This window comes from Syngnathus leptorhynchus, chromosome 12 (assembly GCF_054491065.1).
Source record: "Syngnathus leptorhynchus isolate UIUO chromosome 12, UIUO_Slep, whole genome shotgun sequence".
Lineage (NCBI taxonomy): Eukaryota > Metazoa > Chordata > Actinopteri > Syngnathiformes > Syngnathidae > Syngnathus > Syngnathus leptorhynchus.
In genome coordinates, this window is record NC_141206.1 from 2,750,722 (window position 1) to 2,776,673 (window position 25,952).

Genomic DNA, 25,952 nt, shown 5'->3' on the forward strand with positions numbered 1-25,952 from the left:
GTAATAAGCGATCTTTATTCATTTATAGAGATAATGTATAATCAACGCAGATGAGTTTTTATTCCTAACTTTGTCACTTAGTAACGTAATAAAGGGCTTGTGATTGACATCACCGTATAATTATTGCGTTGTGGGCAGAGTACCAATTTCACAATGAGATGCGCGCAACTACTACAACCAACGTCTTGAAAGAAGGTGAAATAAATGACAGAACAGGAGTAATAGGCCATTACATTATATTCCCTCATTTCCCAGCTACCATTGCTCAAGTTGTCGTAGATACACCACATCTTTTCAAACGAATTGCGTATTTCACATTTTGTGTGGTGAAATGGTTTGATAAATCTACCGCCAGAGGGCAGCCTTGATTTAAGCAACTCGTGTGACGTCATGCCCAATCGTCACATGACTATCAGGAGACAAAAACAGGAAGTTTGTTCTGTCGATGCGATAAATACACGGAGTATAAATGTATACTATGTGTATTAAAGACGTTATATATTCTTGGACTTAATTATACTTAAACCTTTTATTCCGGTTTTACAAGTTTCAACCATTGATTACACACTGGCATGCGTTGCTCCAGTCCAGAGGAACTACATGAGATTTTGTTGAATTTGCGAAAGTCTGGTTCCTGCTATAAGGTACGTAGATGTTTTGCAAGTCGCGTCTGTCTTTTGTGATTATTCAAAAGGCATACGCAGTTCGGCGTTCAACTGTTGCACTAAACTGAATGTGAATATGAGCATCTCGATCGGCATTCAAAACAACACGTAACGCTCTTGAGTTAAGATATGTTTGCTAGTGTTCCGATTCACATCATGATCATGTCAATTTTGGCATTGGGTTATATTTTATGCGGATGGATAGTACATAAATAAATTGTGTGCCAATCAAGTCGTGCGAGTGACTGGCGATCCTGGCAGGGTAAAGCCGGAAGTCACGTCTTCTAGGCATCAAGTATTATTGATATTAGCAATTGATTTTTCAAGTGTATTAACGCTATGAATAATGAAGCAAAGCGGACAGCTTCAGCTTCACACAGGTGTGACAGTCATGCTTTTGGCCTGGATCCTCTGCAGGTCTGTATCTCAACACCTTTTTTCAAAACTGGTCTCCTTGATGACTCCCTTGACCTTAGAAATTAGGCGGGGGGGAAATCAGAAAGACACGTCCGGGTATTGTATGCTCATGTGTAGGTTGTGAGCAGGTGCGTTGTCATGGTGTCCCGCCTCAAGTCTCACCTTTTCTTGCTCACTGAACAAGGATCTATTTTTTCATGTTATGGAATATCTGTGTGGCGTTTGCAACTTTGGCTTCCTTCCACGTTAAAAAAAACAACGTAATCTTAGGTCAATTAAAGACTGGTCAGATTCAGAATATTAGTGGCATGCGATTGTCTGGTGATCAATTCAAGCCATTGCTAAACTGGAATAGAGTCAATTTACTTGTGATGCTTAGCAGTAAAGAAACGAATGGATTTATTTGTTTATTTATTTGGTACTTCATTTAAGGTGGGAGAACATCATGGGTTCTGCGGTGGAGAGAACAGATGAACATGTGAGGGAATATTTGATATATCGTGGCTTCACCAGCACTCTGAAACACCTGGACAGCGAGATAAAAGCTGACAAGGAGAAAGGCTTCAGGGTATGATTGATCTAATACAATCATTAGATTTTTTTTTTTTATGTGTTTATTTTGACAAGTATATAAACAACACACTTATTACAGATTTGTTTCACATTTGTTTGACTTGTCGAAAATGGAAACTGGGGAAGCTATTTTGCTTCTCTAGTCCCATCCCGATCACAACCAAGGTTTCACTGCCAGCCACACAATCTAAATTCCGACAGTACAACTTGTATTGTACAATTTGCAGCATTAAACTGTGCTTACTACATTATTATTGTTGTTGTCATTATGCCTACCAAAAAACAATTACAAAATGTTTTTATCAGAGAATGTTTCAAGAGGATTCTTTTCCCCCACACATTCAGATTCTAGCCCAGTTTGTTCCCTAGGCCTAACATATAATTTGCATAATAATATAAATTACAAAAATCTAAAATATATTTTCATATATTTTGTCATATTTATGAATCAAGGTTAGATTAAAAAAACAGGTGGATTTCTTTCTGAAATATAGCTAAAAATTACAACGTATGGTAAAATTTCTATAGCGCATATTTTATCGGACAAAAACAAATATATCTTAAAAACCTGATGTGGTAGGAAAAAGAAAAATATATTTTTTTTTAAGTCAACAAAAAATACGCATTATGATTGTAATTTGTTGTTGATTAGTGTTGTTATTTATCATAAGAAAAGGAAGAATGATTTTTTTTGGGGTGTGTTTTACAAATTAAATCACTTTGTTCAGGTGGACAAGATCATTGATCAGCTGCTTCAGTTTATCCACAGTTTTGAACTGTCTGGCCTGAAGGACTACTGGCTCTACTTAGACCGACGTCTTTTCTGCAGACTGGAGGATGTTTACCGATCCACTGTGAACAAACTAAGAGCAAGTCTGTATAGATACTATGTCATCAACACCATCCAGGTAACACAAATGCAAAAGTTCATTTGGACTGTATGTAAAAGTCTCGGAGTAACAGTTTCTCTGTTCTTCTAACCTGCTAGAAAGGAAACTTGGAGAAAACTCAGGAGTTTTTCCAGAAGCAGGCTATGGAGCTGCAGGGTCAACCTGAGTGGCGTGATTGGTTCATCTTGCCGTTTATTCCCGCACCTGAACAGAACCCGGCGTTTGCTCCATATTTCTCCCGCCAGTGGTCGGACACCTTCCTGGTTTCATTGCACAACTTCCTTTCTGTGCTCTTCCAGTGTATGCATATCCTTCAGTCAAATCCAGCCTTTCCCTGACAGTAGTGATTTGCTTTTAACTGTTAACGATAGCAGAATATTAATTATAAAACTCCCAAAGAGACAGTTTGCTAGTGTGAAATAGCACGGACATGGACATGTACTGCCCTGATGCCTGGTGATGATGCAAGTAGTCTGTATAATTGGAAGCATGGTGTTCTTAACAGCAGTAATGTTGACCATCATTTCTATGACTCACAATTACAAGGCATTTTTTGTGATTGAGTGCTTTAAACTGTTTATAATGTTTTTCAAAGTCCTTAACTGGAGTTCACCCCAACCAGTGTTGCTGAGTTTTGATGCAGAGGTCCAGAAAACAACAAGCCTCTCTGAGGAGAATGAGCAGCTTCGACAACTGGTAAGAATCTCGGCCTGGCTGAATGTGTCCATGTTTTTCAGTAGTCACCAAAGAAAGCTAATTTCGTAATAGAAGGGAGTGCATTTTACGTGACAGGACTTGTACAGTATCAAGCAATATTAGTCAGAAACCAGGTTGAAAGAATTCTTACTATCTTCATCTTTTCTAGGTCTTTGCCTTGCAAACAGAAAGTCGAGACCAGAGGGATGGAGACGAGGTGGTCCATCATAAACTTCCGCTGTATGTCCAGAACATGGACCGACTGGGAGATACTGAGCTGTGAGGCACAAACATCACTGTTTTGTTTTGTATTTTATTTATGACTCCAAAACTGGCTGCCATTTTTCATCTTACGTTGTCCTAACATGTTTTAATTTGCATGTGACAACTGAATTTGGATAATAAATATGCATCTAAGTCTTAAATATTTGAGTGAATGTTAGGTTTATTAAAGTCCTGAAATGGAAAAATGGCAGCCATCTTTTACATAAATGCTAATCGTTAATGTTTTGCTCTTGACAACCAAACGCGCATTTCAACTATGAGTAGTTTTAACAAATACTTACTGAAAAGTCACTTTATGATGTTTTTATGAGTAGTTTGTTTTACAATAGATTAGATGTATGATGTTGTCAAATGTAATTTAATTGAAGTGATTGATTTGTAAGGGCAACTTAGTAGGATTTGCAAATCATCAGCAGTACCAAATCTGTATTAACACTATTCACTCCAGAAAAACATTTGTCTTTTTGCACGAAGATTTCCTTAAGAAAGTCGTATACCTCTTAATCAGTTCTATAATAATTGTCAGGCACTTTACAGCAGCATGCAAACGGCATTATTTTCTGTTTATACCAGAAATACTTTTAATGTTTTAATCACCTAAGTTATTTACCAAGTTAAATTACCAATAAGAGTCACATGCTGTGTTTACACTGTGCTGTGATAAGGTTGATGTTGCAAAATAAACAGTTCTAATGAATTATTGTTTTTTTTTTTTTTTGGGGCAGTAAATCCTTTAAAAACAAGATTATTATGGATCACCAAAGTAACTGATAAAATTTCAGTATATCTGCATATATCTTTTTGACTGAATTATAAAAACATTTATCAAAAACCACTGATTAGGCACGGGCTGATAGATTCTGATGGTATGATAATGGTGAGCAAAAGTATCACGGTATTAAAATTACAGGTTTAAATTTATATATTTTTGTAAATATTTGGGTAAATAAAAACAAGAAAATTAATTTTTCCATTAAACACTTGCACAGAGCAAAAGACATCCATTTTTACAGTTTCTCCTTGTTTTCTGTGCATAATTGCTTGCTGTGAAAATGACATCACAGTTGTGACACACAAGACATAACCAATCACGGCTCAGCTTCAGAAAATTGGTGAGCTGTGATTGGTTGTGGCCCGAGACCGATAACCGATGTCATTTTCAGTCGACAGCAAGTGGCAAAATGGTCACCCCCTGAGATAAATACAGGTGATTCGTTTGTGGAATAGTTCTTAAACAGAACACTGTGTTTCAACTGGTTGGGCTTCACAGAACATATTACAAATACCATTTTTGGGCTGACTTTTGTCTTTAAAACCATGCTAAACTGTCAATGTCTAGTGAATGTGCTTGGGAACTCCCAATGTTCTGACACAAAACTGTTTTAAATTGTGAAAACTTCAAACCACCCATTATATATATATATATATATATATATATATATATATATATATATATATATATATATATATATATAAAAACACAACATATTTTAACTGTTTGAATTTATCATTTCAAACCACCCATTCCTCAAATGTATGAATAGCTTTGTAGGACCTGCTTTACACAAAAACAGCATTTGGATGTGTACCCCAAAGCAACACAAAGAAATTCAGGCTTCCAATGCTTTTGAGATGAGCAGTCAAAACATTAAGGGCAGCTTTGCTGACAGTTCAGCACGTCTGCAGATTTGCACAAAAACCTGTTAGAATCAACCCAATTTTCAAATTCTCAAAATAAAAGCTAGAAAGAGCACAGACCTCCGCCAAGTTGGATTTGTAATATAATTTCATTTAATGATACATACGCACATGTCTGTAAAATGGCCGTAGAAAATTCCTGCCCTAATTGTATATTTTTCTTTCCTCAATACCCAAATGGTGACCTATTCTTCTGCTCTCAGTGACTTAGTGTCAAGCCAGCGGGCTGTCAGTGTTACCACCACACCATCCAGGAACTTCTTCTCAACATTCCTACCACAAGGTCGGCGCACCCCTGGAGGGAAAACGCAGCAGGTAACTTCGGTATCTTCACCAAGCCAGGCAGCAGTAGGTAGAAAGGACCAACCAACAAGTCAGGTGAAAGTGCCAAATACTTTGAACACAACTGGCATAATTTTACAGAATTGAATTCCAGAATGTAATCATATCTATCTTAACTTGACTTGATCTGTACCGCCTTTTTTTAGTCTTCAAAATCAAGGGATGCAGTCCAAGTGAAAGAAACGAAACAAGGATCCAGTCAACCATCAATCAGTGAACCAAGTTTTCAATCCCAACATTCAAGCCAGCAGACAAACCAGCCAACACATTCACGGCATAAAAAAATCCAAGCTCATGAAAAAGAGCGGAAGGAGCTTTTCTCAAAATCATTATCACAGGTACTTGAAAGTTACACATGCAAATTTAAAATTCTTAACAACTGATGTTTCAGTTAATGTACATGGTAATCACAGAGCAATCAGTTTACACTGTCTTTATATTTCTCTTCAGTTTCAAGAGAAAAAGGGGGAGGTAGGACAGGTGGAGCCTCTAAATGAGACATCTGGCGATGCTCCTGACTCCTCCTCAAGCAGCAGAAGCGGAGGAAGACCACTAGAAGGTGTTGGAGTATCTGTAGAGCAGCCATTTATCAAACTCAGCCAGGAGGAATATGGAGAACATCATTCCTCCATCATGCACTGCAGGTAGACATTTAGCAAAACACACCAAAGGAATTTTGACATGACAACCTACAGTGCCTTGCGATCATATTCGGCCCCCTTGAACCCTTCAACATTTCGCTACATTTCAGGCATCAAACATAGATATAAAATTTAATTTTTTTGTCAAGAATCAACAAGTGGAACACAATCGTGAAGTGGAACGGAATGTATTGGATAATTTAAACTTTAACAAATAAAAAACTGAAAAGTGGGGCGTGCAATATTATTCGGCCCCCTTACTTTCAGTGCAGCAAACTCACTCCAGAAGTTCAGTGAGGATCTTTGAATGATCCAATGTTGTCCAAAATGACTGATAATGATAAATAGAATTCAACTGTGTGTAATCAAGTCTCCGTATAAATGCACGTGCTCTTTGATAGTCTTAGGGTTCTGTTTAAAGCGCAGAGAGAACCATGAAGACAAAGGAACACACCAGGCAGATCCGAGATACTGTTGTGGAGAAGTCTAAAGCCGGATTTGGATACAAAAAGAATTCCCAAGGTTGAAACATCTCAAGGAGCACTGTGCAAGCAATTATATTGAAATGGAAGGAGTATCAGACCACTGCAAACCTACCAAGACCCGGCCGTCCCTCCAAACTTTCATCTCAAACAAGGAGAAGACTGATCAGAGATGCAGCCAAGAGGCCCATGATCACTCTGGATGAACTGTAGATAACTACAGCTGAGGTGGGAGAGTCTGTCCATAGGACAACAATCAGTCGTGCACTGCACAAATCTGGCCTTTATGGAAGAGTGTCAAAAAGAAAGCCATTTCTCAAAGATATCCATAAAAAGTCGTTTAAAGTTTGCCACAAGCCACCTGGGAGACACACCAAACATGTGGAAGAAAGTGCTCTGGTCAGATGAATCCAAAATCGAACTTTTTGGCCACAATGCAAAACGATATGTTTGGCATAAAAGCAACACAGCTCATCACCCTGAACACACCATCCCCACTGTCAAACATGGTGGTGGCAGCATCATGGTTTGGGCCTGTTTTTCTTCAGCAGGGACAGGGAAGATGGTTAAAATTGATAGGAAGATGGATAAAGCCAAATACAAGACCATTCTGGAAGAAAACCTGTTGGTGTCTGCAAAAGACCTGAGACTGGGACGGAGATTTATCTTCCAACAGGACAATGATCCACAACATAAAGCCAAATCTACAATGGAATGGTTCACAAATAGACATATCCAGGTGTTAGAATGGCCAAGTCAAAGTCCAGACCTGAATCCAATCGAGAATGTGTGCAAAGAGCTGAAGACTGCTGTTCACAAACGCTCCCCATCCAACCTCACTGAGCTCCAGCTGTTTTGCAAGGAAGAATGGGCAAGAATTCCAGTCTCTCGATGTGCAAAACTGATAAGAGACATACCCCAAGCGATTTGCAGCTGTAATTGCATCAAAAGGTTGCGCTACAAAGTATTAGCGCAAGCGGGACGAATAATATTGCACGCCCCACTTTTCAGTTTTTTATTTGTTAAAAAAGTTTAAATTATCCAATAATCTTTGTTCCACTTCACGATTGTGTCCCACTTGTTAATTCTTGACAAAAAATTAAATTTTATATCTTTGTTTGAAGCCTGAAATGTCACGAAATGTTGAAAGGTTGAAAGGTTCAAGGGGGCCGAATACTTTTGCAAGGCACTATAACTTTTCCTTCTCACCACAGTAGCTTTCTTTAAAACTCATTTGTTGATATTTACAGTTTTTTTCCAATATATATATATATATATATATATATACAATATACATTGAACTTTCTTTCAATGGATCAGAAAGTTCCATTGACTTTCATATCAATGGACTGTGCGCTCCGCATTCATGCCTTAGCGACGAGACTAACAGTGTATTGCTATGTCCAGATGAAGGCCACCGCCGGTGGAGAGAACGCCCTGAAGTCACATGTGACGATAAAGTATACTGTACTGACTCTTTAATTTATTCATTTCAAAACAAGAAAACGACTTTTAAACATAAGCTATCATTATTAAAGGAAAATGAAGAAACTCAAGTGGCCGCGAAACCTCGTGAAATGATGAAATTTCTGCGATAAAATCATTAATTTATTTTTGAAAACCCGCGATACAGCGAAGCCGCGATAGTTGAAGCCGCGAAGTAGGAGGGATTACTGTATACATATATATATATATATATATATATATATATATATATATATATATATAATTTTTTTTTACAGTCTTTGACATAGCACTTTTTATTAAAAAATAAATAAATAGATAAATAAATAAAAATTGCAACCCTGAGGTGCTCACGCTGGCCATTTCATAAATGAGGCCAGTAAAAAGAGGTATGCCTTATTTTCAGCATGCGAGCTACTTATAAAAGAACCAAGTCAAAATGATCTACCTACACACCACAAAAATGCAAAACATAACTATTTTCAAATTCATTAAGGGTTCTTTGTATGTACAATCTATGTTGATGTACCTTGCATAACTAAATAGGCCTATATTGAACAACACAAATATTATTTTTTTTTTGTAATTATAGGATAGGCTGACAAAAAAAAAAAAAATTACGTCACGCTGCGATCGACCAGTACTGCCTTCGCGATCGACCAGTAGATTGCGATCGACCAGTAGATCGCGATCGACGTAATGAGCCCTCCCTTATGGTGTGTGTGGTCCTGACTTTTGGAATTATTAAAAGTCCATTGCTGGAGGATCTGATTATTTGTGAGGGTTCATCCTGTAAAGGGAGTTATGAGAGATGTGAAGGTTCGCTTGTACAATTAAGGACATTCAATTTTTTTTTTTAAATCGATAAAAACTTGAAACACACGGGAAACACTTTTCAGTACTTGTCAGACCAGAAAATCAGACATTAATCAATGATGCATTCATTAACATGTCCATGTTGACCTGATAAGAGAAAGGGGCGCAGTCTTACTATCAGGGTTGTGAAGTAACCCTTGCGCCCCCCGAAACGTTTGCGTTTCAAACCAAAAAGGTAGATGACTTGAGACATTTTGGCAGATCTTCTCATGATAGACATTCCCACCCAACTTTTCATGTAGTCTGGAGCTGTGGGCAAAAAATACATTTATTTCAGGGGGAGAGACAAAAAAGACAATTGTGAAAATATATAGTGACTGTTTTTTGTCAATAAAATCATATATTTTGAGATCAAATAAAGACAAAACCTATCTTGTGAAAATGGTCAAATCTTCTGAGTTTGATATTAACATTATTTTCCAAGACAAATGTAAATATGAAAAGTTTTACTTTTTTGACAGAAACGTGTAACTGTACGAAAAAACTTATTTTTCCTGAAAAAAAAAACCTTACATTTTCAACCAAAGAAAAATATATTTTTGGAGAAAATAATACACTATATGGAGAGAATAAAAGAGATGTATTAGTAAAGTTCTAATCATAAAGTCCTTGTAATCTCTGGAAGGTGAAACGATATTCCTAAGGGGAAGGAATTACTCACTGGTGCTATCAAAAGGTGGCGCTTGCACATAAATGATTATCAGTGGAACAGGTCTTCTCATTTCCTTGACAACTTTGCCTTCCACTGCTGGAACACTTCAGACCCTTGCCTAAACAAACATATTTGTCAGAAGCAAACCTGAACACCTGAGTGTTGGCAAAGCACACCTCACTCACCCTGGCTGACGAGCACAAAGAGCAATAAGGAACGTCTTTGTGTTGTTCAAGCGATGATCCCACTGGATTGGTGCTGGTTGATGCATATAAAGAATCCAAACATTTTCCATTTTTATTTTATACTATTGTACATTTAAAATGGGTGCTTGGATATCCCTGACACACTTTAAAGCTATTCTTTATTTTATCTCGTTCTTTTGTTTAGGGTTGATTGCTCTGGTCGCAGAGTCGCCAGTTTGGATGTAGATGGCGTTATTAAGGTAAATATGAGTCATTCATCTTCAGTGCATATCAAATACAGTAATCCCTCGTTTATCCCTGATAATTGGTCCCAAGACCAATATGTGAAAATCCGTGAGGTAGTGTCACCCTTTTTTTTTTAACATACATACATTGTTTGTGTATCAATAAGTGTATATCAAATCATATAAGTGCATATGTTATCATTAGAACATTAAATCATAGTTTCAAACAAGTAAATACTATATTAATATGTAGTATAAATGACACCGAAAATAATGTATAAATAATATAAATGTAAATATGATACGTGTGTGTCTACGTGCATGCGTGCGTGCGTGTGACATGTATATGTAGCTAAAGGATACATATTGTAAATATGTTTTTAGAACTCTTTTATTATTATAACAACTTTTTTATCACAAGGTACAAGTGTACATACTGTAAATATGTTTTTTGAACTTTTATTATTATTATAACTTTTTTACAACAAGGTACAATACTGTAAATGTTTGTAAGAACTCTTATTATGATAACTTTTTTTTAAAGGTACAAATGTACGTACTGCAATTGTGTTTTTTTTTAAATCATCCGCGATGTACTGAAGCCGCGATAATCGAACCGGGATGTTGCGAGAGATTACTGTAATGGACACAAATTGTTGAAGTGATTACTAACCTTTCACACGCACTGTACACTTCAGGTGTGGTCGTTCAATCCCATCATGCAGACCAAAGCCACCATCATGTCCAAGTCTCCTCTGCTGTCCCTTGAGTGGGCAACAAAACCTGACAGACTGGTATGCACAGACACATTACGTTAACATGCATCTACCGTATTTTTCGGACTATAAGGCGCACCTAAAAAACAAAAAAATTCTCAAAACCCAACGCCTTGTACGTTTATATGGACCAAATTCCTAAATTTAAACTGGCCCGAAGCATTGTGTCATGAAATCAATCAATAAGTGGTCCGCTGAAGACTATGAATCATGAATCAAAAAGACTATGGATCATTATTTTGTGATTATAAAGTAATTTGATGCATCTGAAGTTGAAATAAAAAAGATAAAATGGAGAATGATTTGATTTGGATTAAAAATCTGACATAATGCATTAATGGTGCGCTTTATAGTCCGGTGCGCAAAGTTTTAAAATGGGCCGTTCATTGAAGGTGCGCCTTATAGTCCGGAAAATACGGTAACTACAAATATTACAAAATATGAAAAACCTTCACTTTCTCATTGATGATTATCTCATAGTCTATAAAAGATTCAATAAAATAAACCAATTGTGTGTGTGTTTAGTTGTTACTAGGTAGTGGTGTTGGAACAGTACGGCTCTATGATACGGAAGCTAAGAAGAATCTATATGAGATGAACATTGATGAAACTCATCCACGGTAAACTTTTGTGTCTTTTTGTCATTGGACAAGTACAGTTTGGTCAATGGACAGTGACAAAGCTTTTTTGTTTTATACATTAATGGTTTGACAATATGCCTCTTCACGAATGCTGGATTTTGCAGTTTTTTATATATATATATATATATATATATATATATATATATATATATATATATATATATATATATATATATATATATATATATATATATATATATATATATATATCTACCAAGTGGCCATACAGTTAGCTGGTCGGTGTACTTTATATAAGAAGAAATAATTTTTTAATGGGTTTTAATTGGAGGATGCCCTATGGAACACTGTATAATGTTACCTGTTTTTCCCAAAGTACACATTCTGTTGGCATTAACTTGTTTTAATTTCTTGCAGTATCTTGTCATTGGCCTGCAGTCCCAGTGGTTCATCCTTTGTTTGTTCAGCTGCGGCTATCAACAGGAGTGGACTTGCCGAGCCTGCTCATCGTCTCCCTATGCAGGTGTCCGGACAGTTACTGCTTTGGGACACCAAGACAGTGAAACAACAGGTATGAGTTAAACTCAAAACACAACCAAGAGGTTGTTTGACCGTTTATTTTTTTGATACAGTAGTTGTCAGTGCAAAGATATTCAATGATAATGATCCTCGTCTCAATCTTTGTCGCTATTAAAAAATGCATAAAGAGGAACTACAAAAAAAACTAAAATACAAAGTCCCATCTTATTTTGCTCCAGTACTGGATTCTTATATGAGTTGTATGAATTGAATTTTGTTGGTTCAAAAAGTGAGTGTTACATTAAAATGCACACTCACTTCCAAAGGATATTGCAAAGTTGCTGTTAACCATTTGTAAAGTCCTGAAGAAATAGAGATAAACCTACTATTCATTTATTTAGAAGACTCAAGAAACACACATCAGTGACAGTTGGCCTGTTGCGCGTGAGTATTTGAGAATTTGTTTTCTGTCGCTTTTGGCATAATCACTGCTGTCTTTTGCTTAGCTCCAGTTCTCTTTAGAACCTGACCCAGTAGCCATTAACTGCACAGCCTTCAACCACAATGGAAATTTGTTGGTAACCGGAGCTGCGGATGGAGTCATCAGACTCTTTGGTTAGTGTTTTTTTTAAATTGCACATTTTGTTGATAAGCACTGTAAAATGTAAAATTTGTAATCTCATGAGAAAACGATTATGTTCTCTTGATTTTTATCAGAATAGCTGAGCAATTTATATAATGCAGGACCCCAAATTGTGCCTATTTGATTAGGCCAGTGATTCCCAATTTTCTTTTCTGCCGCAGACTGATTCATACAAACCCATACCTTTCGAGGGGGCAGGTTAATGAAATGCTCCAACAAAAGCAAATCCAACATGCATTTTATGCATACCTTTACGAGCAGCACGTAACAAGAATGCTTTAATATGGTCACTATGGTAACGCAACAGACACCCAACAAATATAAAGTGTCACTATGGTAACATTTAAACATGCAACAGATACCACCGTACAAATATAAAGGGCTTGAATGAATGATACGAACAACAACAAAAAACTGGGGTCGAAAACTTGAAACCATCTTTATATGTAATTATATTTGCCCATATTTATTTGTGTGCCAACAAAGCACCACAAAACAAAAATAAACTCCATGAATTGCCGATTACCATATATGCATATTTCAAGTAAATTTCCTGCTATTGAATGTGAAATGCACCTTTTAATTCTTGGTTATAGGCTCTTGCGTAGTCTCATCACCAGGCCTTTATCCTTTTTTTTTTTTTTTTTTGCTAGCTTGTGGATTAAACTTTAGCATTATGCAACTAAGATTTGACATGCACCAAGAGTCCGTCACTTTTCATTTTTATTAGCCTTCGTACTGTTTAAGTTTTTTTATTTGGAATGTTATTTTGGGAATTCTCTTCCTTTCCCTGTAGACATGCAGCAGTATGAGAGCGCTATGAGCTGGAGGGCACATGATGGGGAGGTTTACAGTGTTGAGTTCAGCTACGATGAAAACACCGTCTTTAGCGTCGGAGAAGATGGCAAGGTACAACTGTTGTTTACAACCCGAAATGGGCACTTTAAAAAAAAAATATATATATATATCTAAGAAATTAGTTCTGCTTATGGACTAAGTGTATTGATATGGGTTACTTTTGTATCTTTAGTTCATTCAGTGGAACATCCATCGATGTGGAGTAAAGCAGTCAGAGCAAGTTCTACCTCAGGAGGCCACTGGGCCATTTGTCCTGGCCGGGTTCAGCGGATATAAACAGGTATGCAATTTTTAAAAAGAGGAAAGGAAAAAAAGGAGGAGGGGTGGGACCAAAGTCTGGTTTTTATAGTTTTGTAAGGCATATTAACGCAGCATACCGTCATGTTCGGACTATAAGTCGCGGTTTTTGTCATCGTTTGGGTGGGGGGGGCGACTTATTCTCAGGAGTGACTTATATGTGATTTTTTTCACAAATTTTCAAAATTCAAAAAAAAAAAAAAAAAGGAACCCGCTATAAACTAACCGCGACGTAGCAAGGAATTGCTGTAATTTGAATTTCAAGTGACGTCAGTGGCGCGGCAGTTGTTTACATAAAGGACAAAGACTCGATCACGGGATGACGAAGATGACGAAGGGCCTCACGTACTACCGGCATCATTTGCGGCTTTGTTTGTAAGTGACACGGAGGATGAAGAGTTTGAAGGATTTAATGATTTGTAGTGACACAGAAGGTTTGAAAAACTATTATGGCTTTTACGCACCCCCCGGTCCTTCTCGACGGGAGCTCTCTTTCACCTCCGTGGATGGAAGTCGGGGGCCGGCGCTCGGCCGGGTGGCTGTCCAGGGACGGTGGATGGGGCTCGGACATGGCTTTTACGCACGCCCGGTCCTATTTATGGAGCTCTCTTCCACCTCCGTGGCTGGAAGTTCAGTAGTTGTTGACTCGTTGAACTCTTGTTTTGTTAAATAAAGAGCCGTTTACCAAACCCACGTCTTTCCTGGTACTTTGTTAAAGCTACAATATTGTTATATACTAGATCTCTGCAGCGCATGCGCGACGTTGTTGACATAAAGAACAAGGAATTTGATCGATGGATTTAATGATTTGGAGTGACACAGATGGTTTGATAATATTGTTGTTATATAAACGCACGTCTTTCCTGGTACTTTGTTAACACTCCAACATAGTTATATACTAGATCTCTGCAGCGCACGCGCAGCGTTGTTGACACAAAGAACGAGGAATTTGATCGATGGATTTAATGATTTGGAGTGACACAGATGGTTTGATAATATTGTTGTAATATGATAGTTATTTGAAATATACTTTATATATCGTTATATGGGTCTGTGGAATAATTAGAAATGCAACTTACAACGGGTCCGACGTCAGCATATGCGGCGCATACGTGGAATTGGAGTGACACAGATGGTTTGATAAACGTGTTATTTATGTAATACTTACTTGAATAACTCTGAATGTTACATCAGGCCCGTTCTCAGCTCCTCGTTTGTGTATATGTCACGTTAGCATACCGTATCGTTTAGCCTGTTGTTGCTGGTTCATGTCTGTTTTTGGTTTGGATTTTGACTAATAGATTTGCCCCAAAAGTGCGACTTATACTCTGGTGCGACTTATATATGTTTTTTTTCACTTTATTGTGCATTTTATGGCTGGTGCGACCTATACTCCGGAGCGACTTATAGTCCGAAAATTACGGTATTTGTCGTTACTTGGCATACCATAATGAAAAATTACTTAACTATTGAACTTGCTGAATCAAAGGTTGCACATGGACATTTATACATAGTTTTTCATGTAAATTAGTTTCATACACTTCAAAGGCTTTTACCGTCCAAATGATTCTTCCTTAGGTGTAGTCTTGTCTAAATTTGGCACATCCAAGTTCTCCTGACAGAACTTGCTCATAAGCCCTTGTTGTTTTTTTTTTACCTGAGGATTATTAATGGCTTGGGTTGTCCCTCGACATTGAGCTTTAGTTTTGTCGCCAAACTGACAATGTAGCGCAATCTTACCCTGTTCTAAAAACTTTAACAAGTTTAAAGTCTTCACGCTTATTTCTCCCAAGTATTAATGGCAACAGTTCTCCACTTTTCTTTTTCTTTGTGGAGGGAAGGTTAGTCCGAATAGCTCGCACATAAGCTACATTATCCAACTCCTCCATGTATTCTGTCAGCCATTTCAATCCTGCAAGTAGTTTGAAGACCAGCCTGATTGAGGTATACTACAGCGATAGTGTAAGATTTTCTAAAATGTCACACCAAAATCCATTTTTGACTTACAGTATCCTTGGTCAGTTTTCCTTGTTGACAACTCACGATTAATTCTCTGCCCTGTCTGCATTTGTATTGCTCTATGAAGTACTACAGAGGCGGTCCTTGTTACCCTCGGTTTGACTCTCCTCACCATGGTCAAACGTCATCATAAAGAGTCTATGATCCCTTTGAAGACAGGAATGTTTTGGTGGTAAACTGGAACTACTTTGTTGTTTTACCCGAACAACTGTGTATGGAGTCTCTTTGTCGCTCTTCAGGACTTGCATTGTTCTTTAGTCTTGATGACTTTATTTTAGATTACAATTGGAACAGTTTCCCCAGGATTGTTTGACTCATTCTACACATTTGAATGATTCTCACGTGACACAACACTTTTGTCATCCATTTGTGAAGGATTGGATCCTTCATAAATATGCAAAATTTTTAAAGCAGCAGCTAAAGGGGTCTTAATATCAAGCACTTCTTTTTCTACTTCTAGCTAAGCTTCCTCAAGCTTGGATTCTTGTTCTTCTGCCTGTGCCAACAGAACAACCTTTTCTAATGGCTCAGAACCCAAATAAACAAATGAACTTTTTTCAGGTTCAGGTTCCCCGAGGTCGCCTTTTCACCTTTGACTCAGAAGGACAACATGTCCTGACTTGTTCAAGCTCTGGAGGAATCATTTACAAGGTAGACATCTACTTTTACATGCAGAGGCTATTTTACAATGCATTTCTTTTGTTTTGTTTTGAATATTTTTTTCTTTGCGGTTGATTGTTGAACAGATATTTGGAAAACTGATGTTTCTCTTTGGTGTTTCATTCCTCCTTCCCACTTTTGTTCAGCTGACTAATGGAGAACCTGCCCTGGAAAGTTTGCTGTGCCTGGGTGGACACAAAGCACCTGTGGTGACAGTTGACTGGTGCTCAGCATTGGATTGTGGTACCTGCCTCACAGCCTCTATGGACGGAAAGATCAAACTCAGCACGCTCCTTGCACAGAAGTCGTGATTCAAATCTTGACTACTACACAAGTTATACAATATATATTAAGCGGAATAGATTTAATAGATTAATAATTTCCTAACAGAGATGATTGCGGTCAGTGTTAGTCGTTTCACAATGCGATTCAAACCTGTTCAACATTAGTACAATATTAAAGTCCAAATGGATTTTCAAGATGAGTACCCTTGTCTTGAAAATGTGTGTGTGCGTGCGTGTGTGTGTGTGTGTGTGTGTGTGTGTGTGTGTGTGTGTGTGTGTGTGTGTGTGTGTGACATAGAGGTGGACTTCTTTGGAAATGTGTTCCTGGTTTCCTGGATAAAACACCTGTTGTGAATTTTACTTTTGAGCTCCTTGTTAGAGAACAAGTTGTGAGAAAAAAAACTGAAACATTGAACAGTTGGATACTCAAAGGTTCAGATAGAAGCTCCAGTTAAATTCATGTGTTCATGTCAACAGGCATTTTAGGTCCATCCTGATATATGATTGAAAGCTGAATCTTTTGTGTATTTCAAAGTATAGTAGGATGTTACTGAACACAAGTGGTATTAATTTACAGACTAACAAAAAACAAACAGCAATGGGACAGTAAACTCACTGTGTCACAATGTCAGTGATATTGATTGCCAATTGTCAATGATCTTGAAATCAAATCAATTTTTATTTGCCAAGTTTGAGCATGCCAAACAAGGAATTTGACTCCGGTACATCTTGTTCATTATCGTAAATCATTATCAAGCAGGGATTTTAAGAGACAGATTTTGTTAATCTCATCCTGAAAAGAGTCGTTTCTGCTCAAATTAACAGATCTTTGCTGTGTTGTGACTACCCTGCGCATGGTGGCGCTTTAACACTCCATTTCTCAGCGAAGAAGAAGTCTGATCCACAACAATAACAGTGCTAGCTGCAAGGGAATGTGACGCGCTCTCTTAATCCAGCTGTAAATCATACCAAATGACAGCTGCTTTTTGCAAGTAACGTAAGACAAATTGTTATACAGTTTGAAAAAATTCCAATGTAGTGTGGTTTTCAGCACAGCTATCGGCTTATATATAGATGCACGGGTGATAGGTTAGCCTGTTCGAACTCTGCGGTACTCGTCTTTTTGTTTAATGTCACTGGTCTCCGGCCCCGTGTGCAAACATGGAGAGCTTGTACAAGCGCAAAATGTTCGCTTCGATGCGCAAAACAAAGACGGACCTGTCCAAGAAGAGGCAGATTGGTCTGCCTGCCTCAATCCTGGACGACAGTGACGAGGGCTCTTTCTCCTCCTCCTCCTCCTCGTCGTCCGGTTCCCAGTCTGACTTCCATAGCTCCCCGGAGGACGACAGTGAACAGGAGGAGTGGCAAAGGAGTGATTCTGGAGCTACATCCAGCGACGACAGCCGCTCCGTGACCCGCAGAAAGCGCTCTTTTCTGGTAGGAGACGAAACATCCTCGTCTTCAAGCACCGCGAAGGAGCGGGATGATGACGATGACGACGACCACGATGACAATGATGGGGGTAAGAAAGAGTTTACATGTCAGCCGAAGAGGGTGGTGCAGCCCAAGAAGAGGTGCAGGGTTCAGCGACAGGATGATTCGGACTCGGACCGTGCAGATGAGAAGCGGAGAGAGGAGGAGGAGAAGGCGAAGAGGAGACAGAGACACAACAAGCTGCTGGCGCTGTCGCGCAGGATGAAGGCCCGCGTTCCAAGTCGGAGGAGGAACCGCGTGAAACAGGTATTACACCTGTGGAACGTCTTTATATCCATTTACATTTGTAAACCTGACTTGACTTGAATTGTCTTACTAGTGAGGACAAATAACCCTAAGAAACATTGTAATGTGTTTTTTGTTGTTTGTTTTTTCAGGTTGAGGATGAATCAAAAGAAGTGGCTCATGGTGATGAAGATGAAAATAATGGCAAAGCTGAGGTTTCAGGTGGAGATGGCGAAGAGAAGGAAGAAACAGAGGAGCAGAAAGATGAGCAAAAAGAGGAGCAAAAAGAGGATGAGGCGGTGAAGGAATAGCTTCAGCCATGTGGTGAAGGGTACCAGATATGGGATTTTATTGTGGAAATATTGCAGTCTTATTTTCGATTTGAAATGGAACTGGCATTGGTAATAAGGACCAGTGAAGTGCACAAAGGTTTTGGGGAACCTTGCACACCTGACACGGCTCATCCTGCAATAGCAGTAGATCCTGAAATGGAACTATAAGAGCATGGGTGGGTTGATTCTTTTTAAATCAGGCCTACCGCACCCTGAAAGTACAGACATGAAAGGTTTGTGGTCTTGTTTTTATTTTCTTTTTATTTTTCAAATCTTTCACTAGTTAATATCAAGACGCCAAATTTAATTGTTTTTGTAAATAAGAACAATCTTATTTCTATTGGGACAACTCCTCTTTTGACCTGATTCAAAAGACTCAAAAGGATGCTTGTTCCCATGACAGTAAAAAAAAAAATTATCCTTTGAAGATATTTAAAATTAATTATAAGTGAACATATTGTGCAAATGATCAATTGCATACTCTAATTTGCGGTGAAATAAACGATTTCTTGCAAACCATTTTTTGTCATTTAGCCACTAGTGCTGAAACTACAGTTTTTTGTATAGTGTCTGCTTTTACCACCCAAGATTCCCAGAACTGTAGTCAGATTGCATTTCAGTTTTGCGAACGTTTGAATTTGGCAAAATTCATATTTAGTACATGTCAATTATTTTCCTTCAGATTTTAAATCAAAGAAGATCTGAACTTTTTGTAATGAGATGCAGGTTGGGAAATGCTTAAGCTTAACTGCCTCACATTGTGCCATTCTTCATTATAACCTTCTTGAATATACATCAACCTTATTCAGTTTAATCCTGGCACTTAAATTATAATGTATTCTAAATGCAGTGGAGGCCACACTAAGGTTTGCCAGGTTTTCTGTCTCTATGACCTAAGAGCCAAAGGTAAATTCCTGTAAAGCAGCATTCATATTATGGAATCAGCAGCTGCCAGTGGAACTGATTTCATCGCTGATTCTGAGGATCTACCCGATAGACATGTTCTGCAGTGTTGCATTTTATTAACCTCCAAATTAGTCATTTGTGTGAACAAAGAGTATGCGTTCTGTAACTGTGTGAAACTAACTATACTGTTGATCATGTGCCCATGATCATGTTACGGAAAAAAAAATCAATCATAGAGCTTCTCTGCAGTTGTGTGAGTGTGAGGGAATGAGCGTTGAACCTGCAGTATTAGGAGACACTTCAATACACGACTTGGACAAAATGTTTGTCTTTTGTTCCTTTAGTCTGTAAGAAAAAAAAAAAAAAAGACTAGGCCTGCAATGTACATGTGTATTTTTCCACAGGCATATAAATCATACCTTAACATTTAACTCAAGCTTTTTTTTTGTCCTTTAAAGGATGCATCTTTTTTCAAGTCAAGTTTATTTGTATAAGCCTAAATCACAAGCGTCAACATACTTTTAATTTGTTTGAATCAATCTGAATTGAATCTATTGTTTTTAATATATATTTTTCTGACAATGGTAGTTATTTAACAACAAATTATGTTATCACAGATACTTGAAGTAGTTTTGATGAGAATAATGAAATAATGAGAATTATCTCATCTAAAATTTGAGAAAATTCCAGTCCCATGTATACTTTGTAGGACCTTCCTGAAGATTAGACACACATCCATGATTTAAAAAGCCACTGAATGTATTTGCTTCCTTTTATTTAAAAAGGTTTCACTTTTGGCTTATTTGGTTTTGATTTAAACATATATACAATTATTACTGGGTGCTTTCAGTGTATTTTGTATTGTTGCCTCAATTCCTCCCTCCCAACATTTGTGCTAATGTATTTGTGTGCTTAACGCAATACCCAATACTTTAAAGATTTTTTTTACCTTCTTAGAATTTAACCAGTACAAAGTTTAAGTTTTGATTTATCTGCACATTGCCATATTAATTTGAGATAAACTGGACTAAATGTTTTTGTTTCTTAAGCAACGTCAATGTTTTTCAGTCATAAAATTTTGAGGCCTTGAGTGTCTTATTCATTATGTCACATGTTCCATCAGTGCTGTGTATATGTTTTCTGAGTGTGTTTCTGGTGGCGTCTGTATAAGACATTGACAACCAGTCTGCTTTCTAAAAACAGCTTTATGATTAATAAATATTTTGGTTGATGACAAAAACAATGTTTACCGTATTTTCACACATAATAAAAGTATCAAGTAAAGCATTTCAAAAGAAAATCTGTATGTTTCACATCAAGTCCATCTCATGACTGAAAAATGTGTGGATTTTATTGATGCATCTTTTAACAGTGCTTCAAATAGTTCAAATACAGTCATGTCTGTATATAAAATGCAGAATCACATTTTACAGTCTACAATTAACAAATAAAAAAAAATCCATTCTTACGGTAAAGCCTGTTTAAACAAATATTTAAGTCCATGTATGTCCGCTCAAAATATTTAAGTATCACACCCTTTTGTGACGTCACTACAGTATATTTATTTACTGTATGTACCTGTATGTTTTTTTGTATTTTTTTGTATGACTAAGCTTAAAAGCAATTCATTGGATGTGGGAGAATCACGTACTCCTGGAACGTTTTCACGTGACTAAAACGTCATCACGCTCTGGCCGCCATCATTGTTAGTGGCACTGAAGCTCGTCGAGAGAAACTGGCACTGTAACGCTGTTTTGCGAATCGTGGCTACGCTGTCCGAGTGTCAAGAGTTGCTGGGAGAGCAGCTATGGTTCAGACTTGCTCAGCTTACGGCTGTAAAAACCGTTATCACAAAGATAAAGACATCTCCTTCCACAAGTGAGTTTACTTGAACTGTGCTGATCATTAGCATTAGCTATTCAGACAAGATCATGGAAAAGCTTTGCGAACTACTTAACTGGACATAATGACAGACGGCATCGTTTTCTCACAATAAACATGGATATTAACGTCATGCACGTAATTGTCTCACGCGGGCGTAGATAAATAAACAGTATGTCGTTATTGCAACTTGCCTGCGTGATGTTGTTCGACTTCATACATCCCACTCATCATCTTTACTGCAATTAAATACAATACTGTAATTTCTAGCCCACACCTCCAACTCCCTTTTCTAAAGTTAATGTCGTCATTGTCTTATTTGTCAACGGTTAAGAAAGACTGATAGACTATAATGTCGTAACCAATAATTTTTCGATCAACAAAGCAAAATTGCATAATTCCCCACAGTATAACTGCTGATCTCACTAAACAATGGTTTAGAATTGTTAAACTATTTTGTCAACACTAAGCCAATACGGTTATACTTCAAGTTATAAATCTTTCATGAATGGAGACGCACAATATGTCTAAAGTTGTTGCTATTTAAAATGTATTTGTTATCAATAGGTTAAGCAGTAACAAACAGAACAAGAAAATTTGCTGATTTTATTTTTACTCACAAAATATTAAAAACACCTTTTAATACTGCACCTTGACGTTCTGCCCTACTTTTCCCTCCTAACATTTTGTAAAGAAGGCAGAGTTGAGTTGTCCCTAATTCTGTGCAATTGTCATTATTCATTCAGGTTTCCTCTCGCACGTCCAGACATCTGTGGTAAATGGGTGGCAGCAATGAGGAGGAACAATTTCAAGCCAACCAAGTACAGTAATATTTGTTCACAGCACTTCACTAAAGACTGCTTCAAGAGAGAGTGCAACAACCGCGTGCTGAAGGAGAATGCCGTGCCTTCGCTTTTTGACTTTAACCTTGACATCAAGGTAAAGCAGGTTAGAAAAATTCCAAGTGTATCTAGCTCCCTCCTTTTTTCTCATTTATTTATGCAGGTGCATTTCAGTACACTAGGATGTCGTGAAAAATACACAGCAGAAAAAAAAATTAAGACCACCATGTTTCCTCCAATTTCTTATCCGTTTTAACGCTTGATGAGTGACATTTAAAGGGATTAACTGACACAAACGAAAACGCAGTATTTTATTTTAGATATTTATGGAAGTACTTATGAGGTAGTTTGGGTCATTATCAAGAAAACCTCAACTCTCACGAGCTATTTTTGTTTTCATTGATAAATTGGTCCAAACAAGTGCACCTTTAGTTGTAACAGCCATTTAAAATGAGCATTAAGATGAAGAAACAATGGTAATTTATTTATTTATTTGTTTATTTATTTACTTATTTATTCATTCATTCATGTATTTATTTATTCAATCATTTCTTTATTTATTTTAGTAGATTCAAAAAGGAAAACTCTTTTTTTTTAAGCGTGAACCTATTGAAATATTTATTTCTTATACCGTTGTGGCATGGTTAGCACGTCCGCCTCATAGTCCTGAGGTGTATGGTTCGATTCCGGCTTCAGCCTTCCTGCTTGGAGTTTGCATGTTCTCTTCGTGCTCCGGTTTCTTCTCACATTCCAAGAATATGCATGGTAGGGCGATAGACCACTCTAAATTATCCACAAGTGTGATCGTGAGTGTAAAGTGTCGTTCATCTATATGTGCCCTGCGATTGGCTGGCAACCAGTTCAGGGTGTACCTTGACTGCCGCTGCTGGGATCGGCTCCCGCTGGCCCATGGCCCTTGTGAGGACAAATGACAAAAAAGACGATTGAATGAATTAATCTAACATTTTTGGCTTTCAGATAATAAACTCGAATTCATCATCGCCTAAAATGTCGACATCGTGAAAAAGTTCCAATATTATAAACTAATGGTTTGGCATTCAAATCAGCTGATTAACTCTTCATGTTTTGAATCTTCAAGTGGTCCTTAAGTCTGGTTCAGTAGCTTTCTTGATCATTAATCACTTTAAGTGTCCAGAAGAAAGTCACTGACAGACACACACCACAACAAAGGCAAGCTAGCAAACGTTATTGCTCATGAAGATGGCTGTTGACAGAGTTCCATATCCAAGCGCAAGCAAGGAAAAAATGTGGATGAAAAGGATGCGCAAGACAACTAGCCTTGCAAGGATGATGAAACAAAATTCATCCATGCATTAGGCCAAAGGTGTAAATATACTCCTGGGCTTTTATTTTTCCATTCCTCCTTTCTACTACTACTACTAGTACTCATGAACCAGCCAACAATGTCGGAAGTGTCTTTCCTGGGCAAAGAAGGAAGAGAACTGAAGTGTTCATGGCCCAAGTGAGATTTTCAGGTGAATTTAAATTTGGGATTGAAGCACCAACTTGAGCAGGCCTGAGCAACATACCACATATAAAATACTTGACCTGGAAAAGTCTCTCTGAGTTTGATGTGTACACGTTGGGCACGTGCCCTGACTTTAAGATCAAACAAAAGCTCGTTAAATGACTGCAGTATTAATTTGGCCAGACAAATTGTGAAGTTCAAAAGAAGAATCGAAGCAAATTAAGGTTGTGTTTGAAATTGCAGAGCTCACAAGTGAAGTATTACATCACCAAGACAAAAGTCCAGATTTTCTTTTTTCTATCTGACAGTCAGAGTGTCTGGAGGATCCCTTCCCATCCGAGATCCACTTCCCCCTCTCATTTCCTCTGACCTCTGACAGCGTCATGGAGGAGGTGGAGTCTGAGCCTGTAAGGAGTCCACCTGACATCCCCAGTGACACAGTGATGGTCTCCTGCGACCATAACTACACAGCGGAGGACTCTGCACGGCAGAAGAAGCGCATCCAGCAGTTGGAGGAGCAGCTGGAGCTACTGAGGAAGAAGCTGAAAACAACACAGCAAAAGTGTCGCCGTCAGGAGAGGCAACTCAAGAGCTTGAGGATCTCTTGCAAGACTGGACGGGCACCGCGCGACGCACCAACTGCTTTCAGCGAGGGTTATGTCATCTTACCGAAACACATCTACCACACACTCAAAGGCATCAAGTAACAAGATGAAACTTAAGTTGACTCAAATGTACTGCACATCTTGGAACAGTTGGTGGAGCTGTTGAGTAAAGCAGCAAGGCTCCATACTGTCAGCAGAAATTATGGAACAAATGGACTGGCTCGTTGTCATACAATTTTAGCTTTTGCAAACATGTTGCTGAGTGACTGTTAATGTCAAAGTGGCATTCATTAGCAACTAGCGGTTTTGCACATACAAAAAAGTTTGGCAAGTTCTCGTCTGCTTATGTAGTATTTAAGGTAACACATGCCATTTAGTGTGTTAATTACCAGGAACACTAGTCAACATAGATGTGAGGAGCCTCCAGTGGAACAATTCAGTGCCTGGCAATGTAATAAGCTTTTATCCTGAATAATATAGCGTGGATTTTGATGCTACCTGTATTTGTTTTTTGAGAATTTTGTATTGTGATAAAAGAAAATAAGGGGACAAATTAAGGACTAATTAACAGAAAGTAACCAAGAACAACATGAATTCAATATTTCCAAGTCTTTTTTTTTACTAAATGTCATTCTTTCCGGAATTGTGAACAGTGAATTCTCCTGCTTGACCATTTTCAAAGATTACATTTTTACGTAATCGTCTCCCAGATACAGACAAGATTGCTGGAATTGCATACATTGCCGTTTGATTCGCTTTGTTTTTATCTATATGATGATGGAATGATTTGACTTTGAATATACCAGCAAGAGTGAAAGGTGCGATTAACAGGGTAGCTCACGCTGCTCCGGATGCGGGATTTGCCATAAGTGGTCACATCATTTTCTGGGTGCCATCTTGCAGTTCCTTGCTTGCTGGTGCTGAAATCTATTTTTATGAATCTTTCATTAGTTTTGGAAAAATTACTGCATGTACATGGATTTTTCTGCATCTCACATTAATCATCAACTCTTTCAAACCAATGCCACGTGTTTAAGTCAGCCCACAATTCCTGTTGAATTTTCTGGCGGAGTTTGTATGTGAAAAATAGACTCTTCAATTAGTAGATGAGAAAACACTTATCACAGAATATTGACCAGCAGTATCTTTTCCTGCTAGCTCGTTTACCCATTGGTTGATTTGAGGCTAAAACCAAACTCTGGCAGGGTTTCGAAACCCAGCACTTTCGAAAATATAGAATAATTGAATTAGCTTCATCCATTACATCTTGCTCCTCTCCTTGAGCTGTGAAAAAAATTAATTGAAAATGAGTGTCGAATTGAAATCGTTTCCACCATTTTGGTGTGACAGCTTAAATATAGTTTTCACTCTTCACTCTTACAGGTACTCATACCGGTACTTCAAGTGTGTGT

General features: G+C 37.9%; 3 protein-coding genes and 1 long non-coding RNA gene across 10 annotated transcripts; 3 read left to right on the forward strand and 1 right to left on the reverse strand.

Annotated features, from left to right (window-relative positions):
* Positions 1-219: 219 nt before the first annotated feature.
* Positions 220-16,961, forward strand: wdr91 (WD repeat domain 91). 3 transcript variants are annotated; one of them, XM_085925410.1, is made up of 18 exons: positions 220-644; positions 1,515-1,650; positions 2,384-2,563; positions 2,644-2,850; positions 3,158-3,241; positions 3,411-3,520; positions 5,428-5,602; positions 5,713-5,904; positions 6,017-6,210; positions 10,072-10,126; positions 10,810-10,905; positions 11,413-11,507; positions 11,904-12,057; positions 12,512-12,620; positions 13,445-13,557; positions 13,679-13,786; positions 16,384-16,473; positions 16,629-16,961. In XM_085925410.1, the coding sequence occupies exons 2-18, from the start codon at positions 1,528-1,530 to the stop codon at positions 16,791-16,793; spliced, it is 2,250 nt and encodes a 749-aa protein (XP_085781536.1). In that variant the 5' UTR covers positions 220-644; positions 1,515-1,527; the 3' UTR covers positions 16,794-16,961. The 3 variants fall into 3 exon arrangements, with proteins under 3 accessions (XP_085781536.1, XP_085781534.1, XP_085781533.1); XM_085925408.1 differs by lacking the exon at positions 220-644 and adding an exon at positions 691-1,082 and having other exon boundaries at positions 5,428-5,539; XM_085925407.1 differs by lacking the exon at positions 220-644 and adding an exon at positions 693-1,082.
* Positions 5,228-16,700, reverse strand: LOC147047827 (uncharacterized). Of its 4 annotated transcripts, XR_015067680.1 has the most exons (7): positions 15,811-16,683; positions 11,848-12,024; positions 10,785-10,902; positions 9,867-9,939; positions 9,691-9,799; positions 9,145-9,278; positions 5,278-6,204 (listed from the first exon to the last, which is right to left on the reverse strand). It is a non-coding gene; the product is annotated as an uncharacterized LOC147047827 (long non-coding RNA). The 4 variants fall into 4 exon arrangements; XR_015067681.1 differs by having other exon boundaries at positions 5,228-9,278; positions 10,785-10,875; positions 15,811-16,700; XR_015067679.1 differs by having other exon boundaries at positions 5,228-9,278; positions 11,848-12,027; positions 15,811-16,700.
* Positions 16,962-17,122: 161 nt separating the features above from the next.
* On the forward strand, positions 17,123-21,039 carry ccdc82 (coiled-coil domain containing 82). Its single transcript, XM_085925411.1, has 2 exons — positions 17,123-18,506; positions 18,638-21,039. The coding sequence occupies exons 1-2, from the start codon at positions 17,928-17,930 to the stop codon at positions 18,794-18,796; spliced, it is 738 nt and encodes a 245-aa protein (XP_085781537.1). The 5' UTR covers positions 17,123-17,927; the 3' UTR covers positions 18,797-21,039.
* A 331-nt stretch (positions 21,040-21,370) lies between these two features.
* thap1 (THAP domain containing, apoptosis associated protein 1) lies at positions 21,371-25,244 on the forward strand. Of its 2 annotated transcripts, none has more exons than XM_085925412.1 (3): positions 21,371-21,601; positions 22,351-22,552; positions 24,244-25,244. In XM_085925412.1, exons 1-3 carry the CDS (start codon positions 21,531-21,533, stop codon positions 24,640-24,642), a joined length of 672 nt encoding a protein of 223 aa, XP_085781538.1. In that variant the 5' UTR covers positions 21,371-21,530; the 3' UTR covers positions 24,643-25,244. The 2 variants fall into 2 exon arrangements, with proteins under 2 accessions (XP_085781538.1, XP_085781539.1); XM_085925413.1 differs by having other exon boundaries at positions 22,351-22,543.
* Positions 25,245-25,952: the final 708 nt, after the last annotated feature.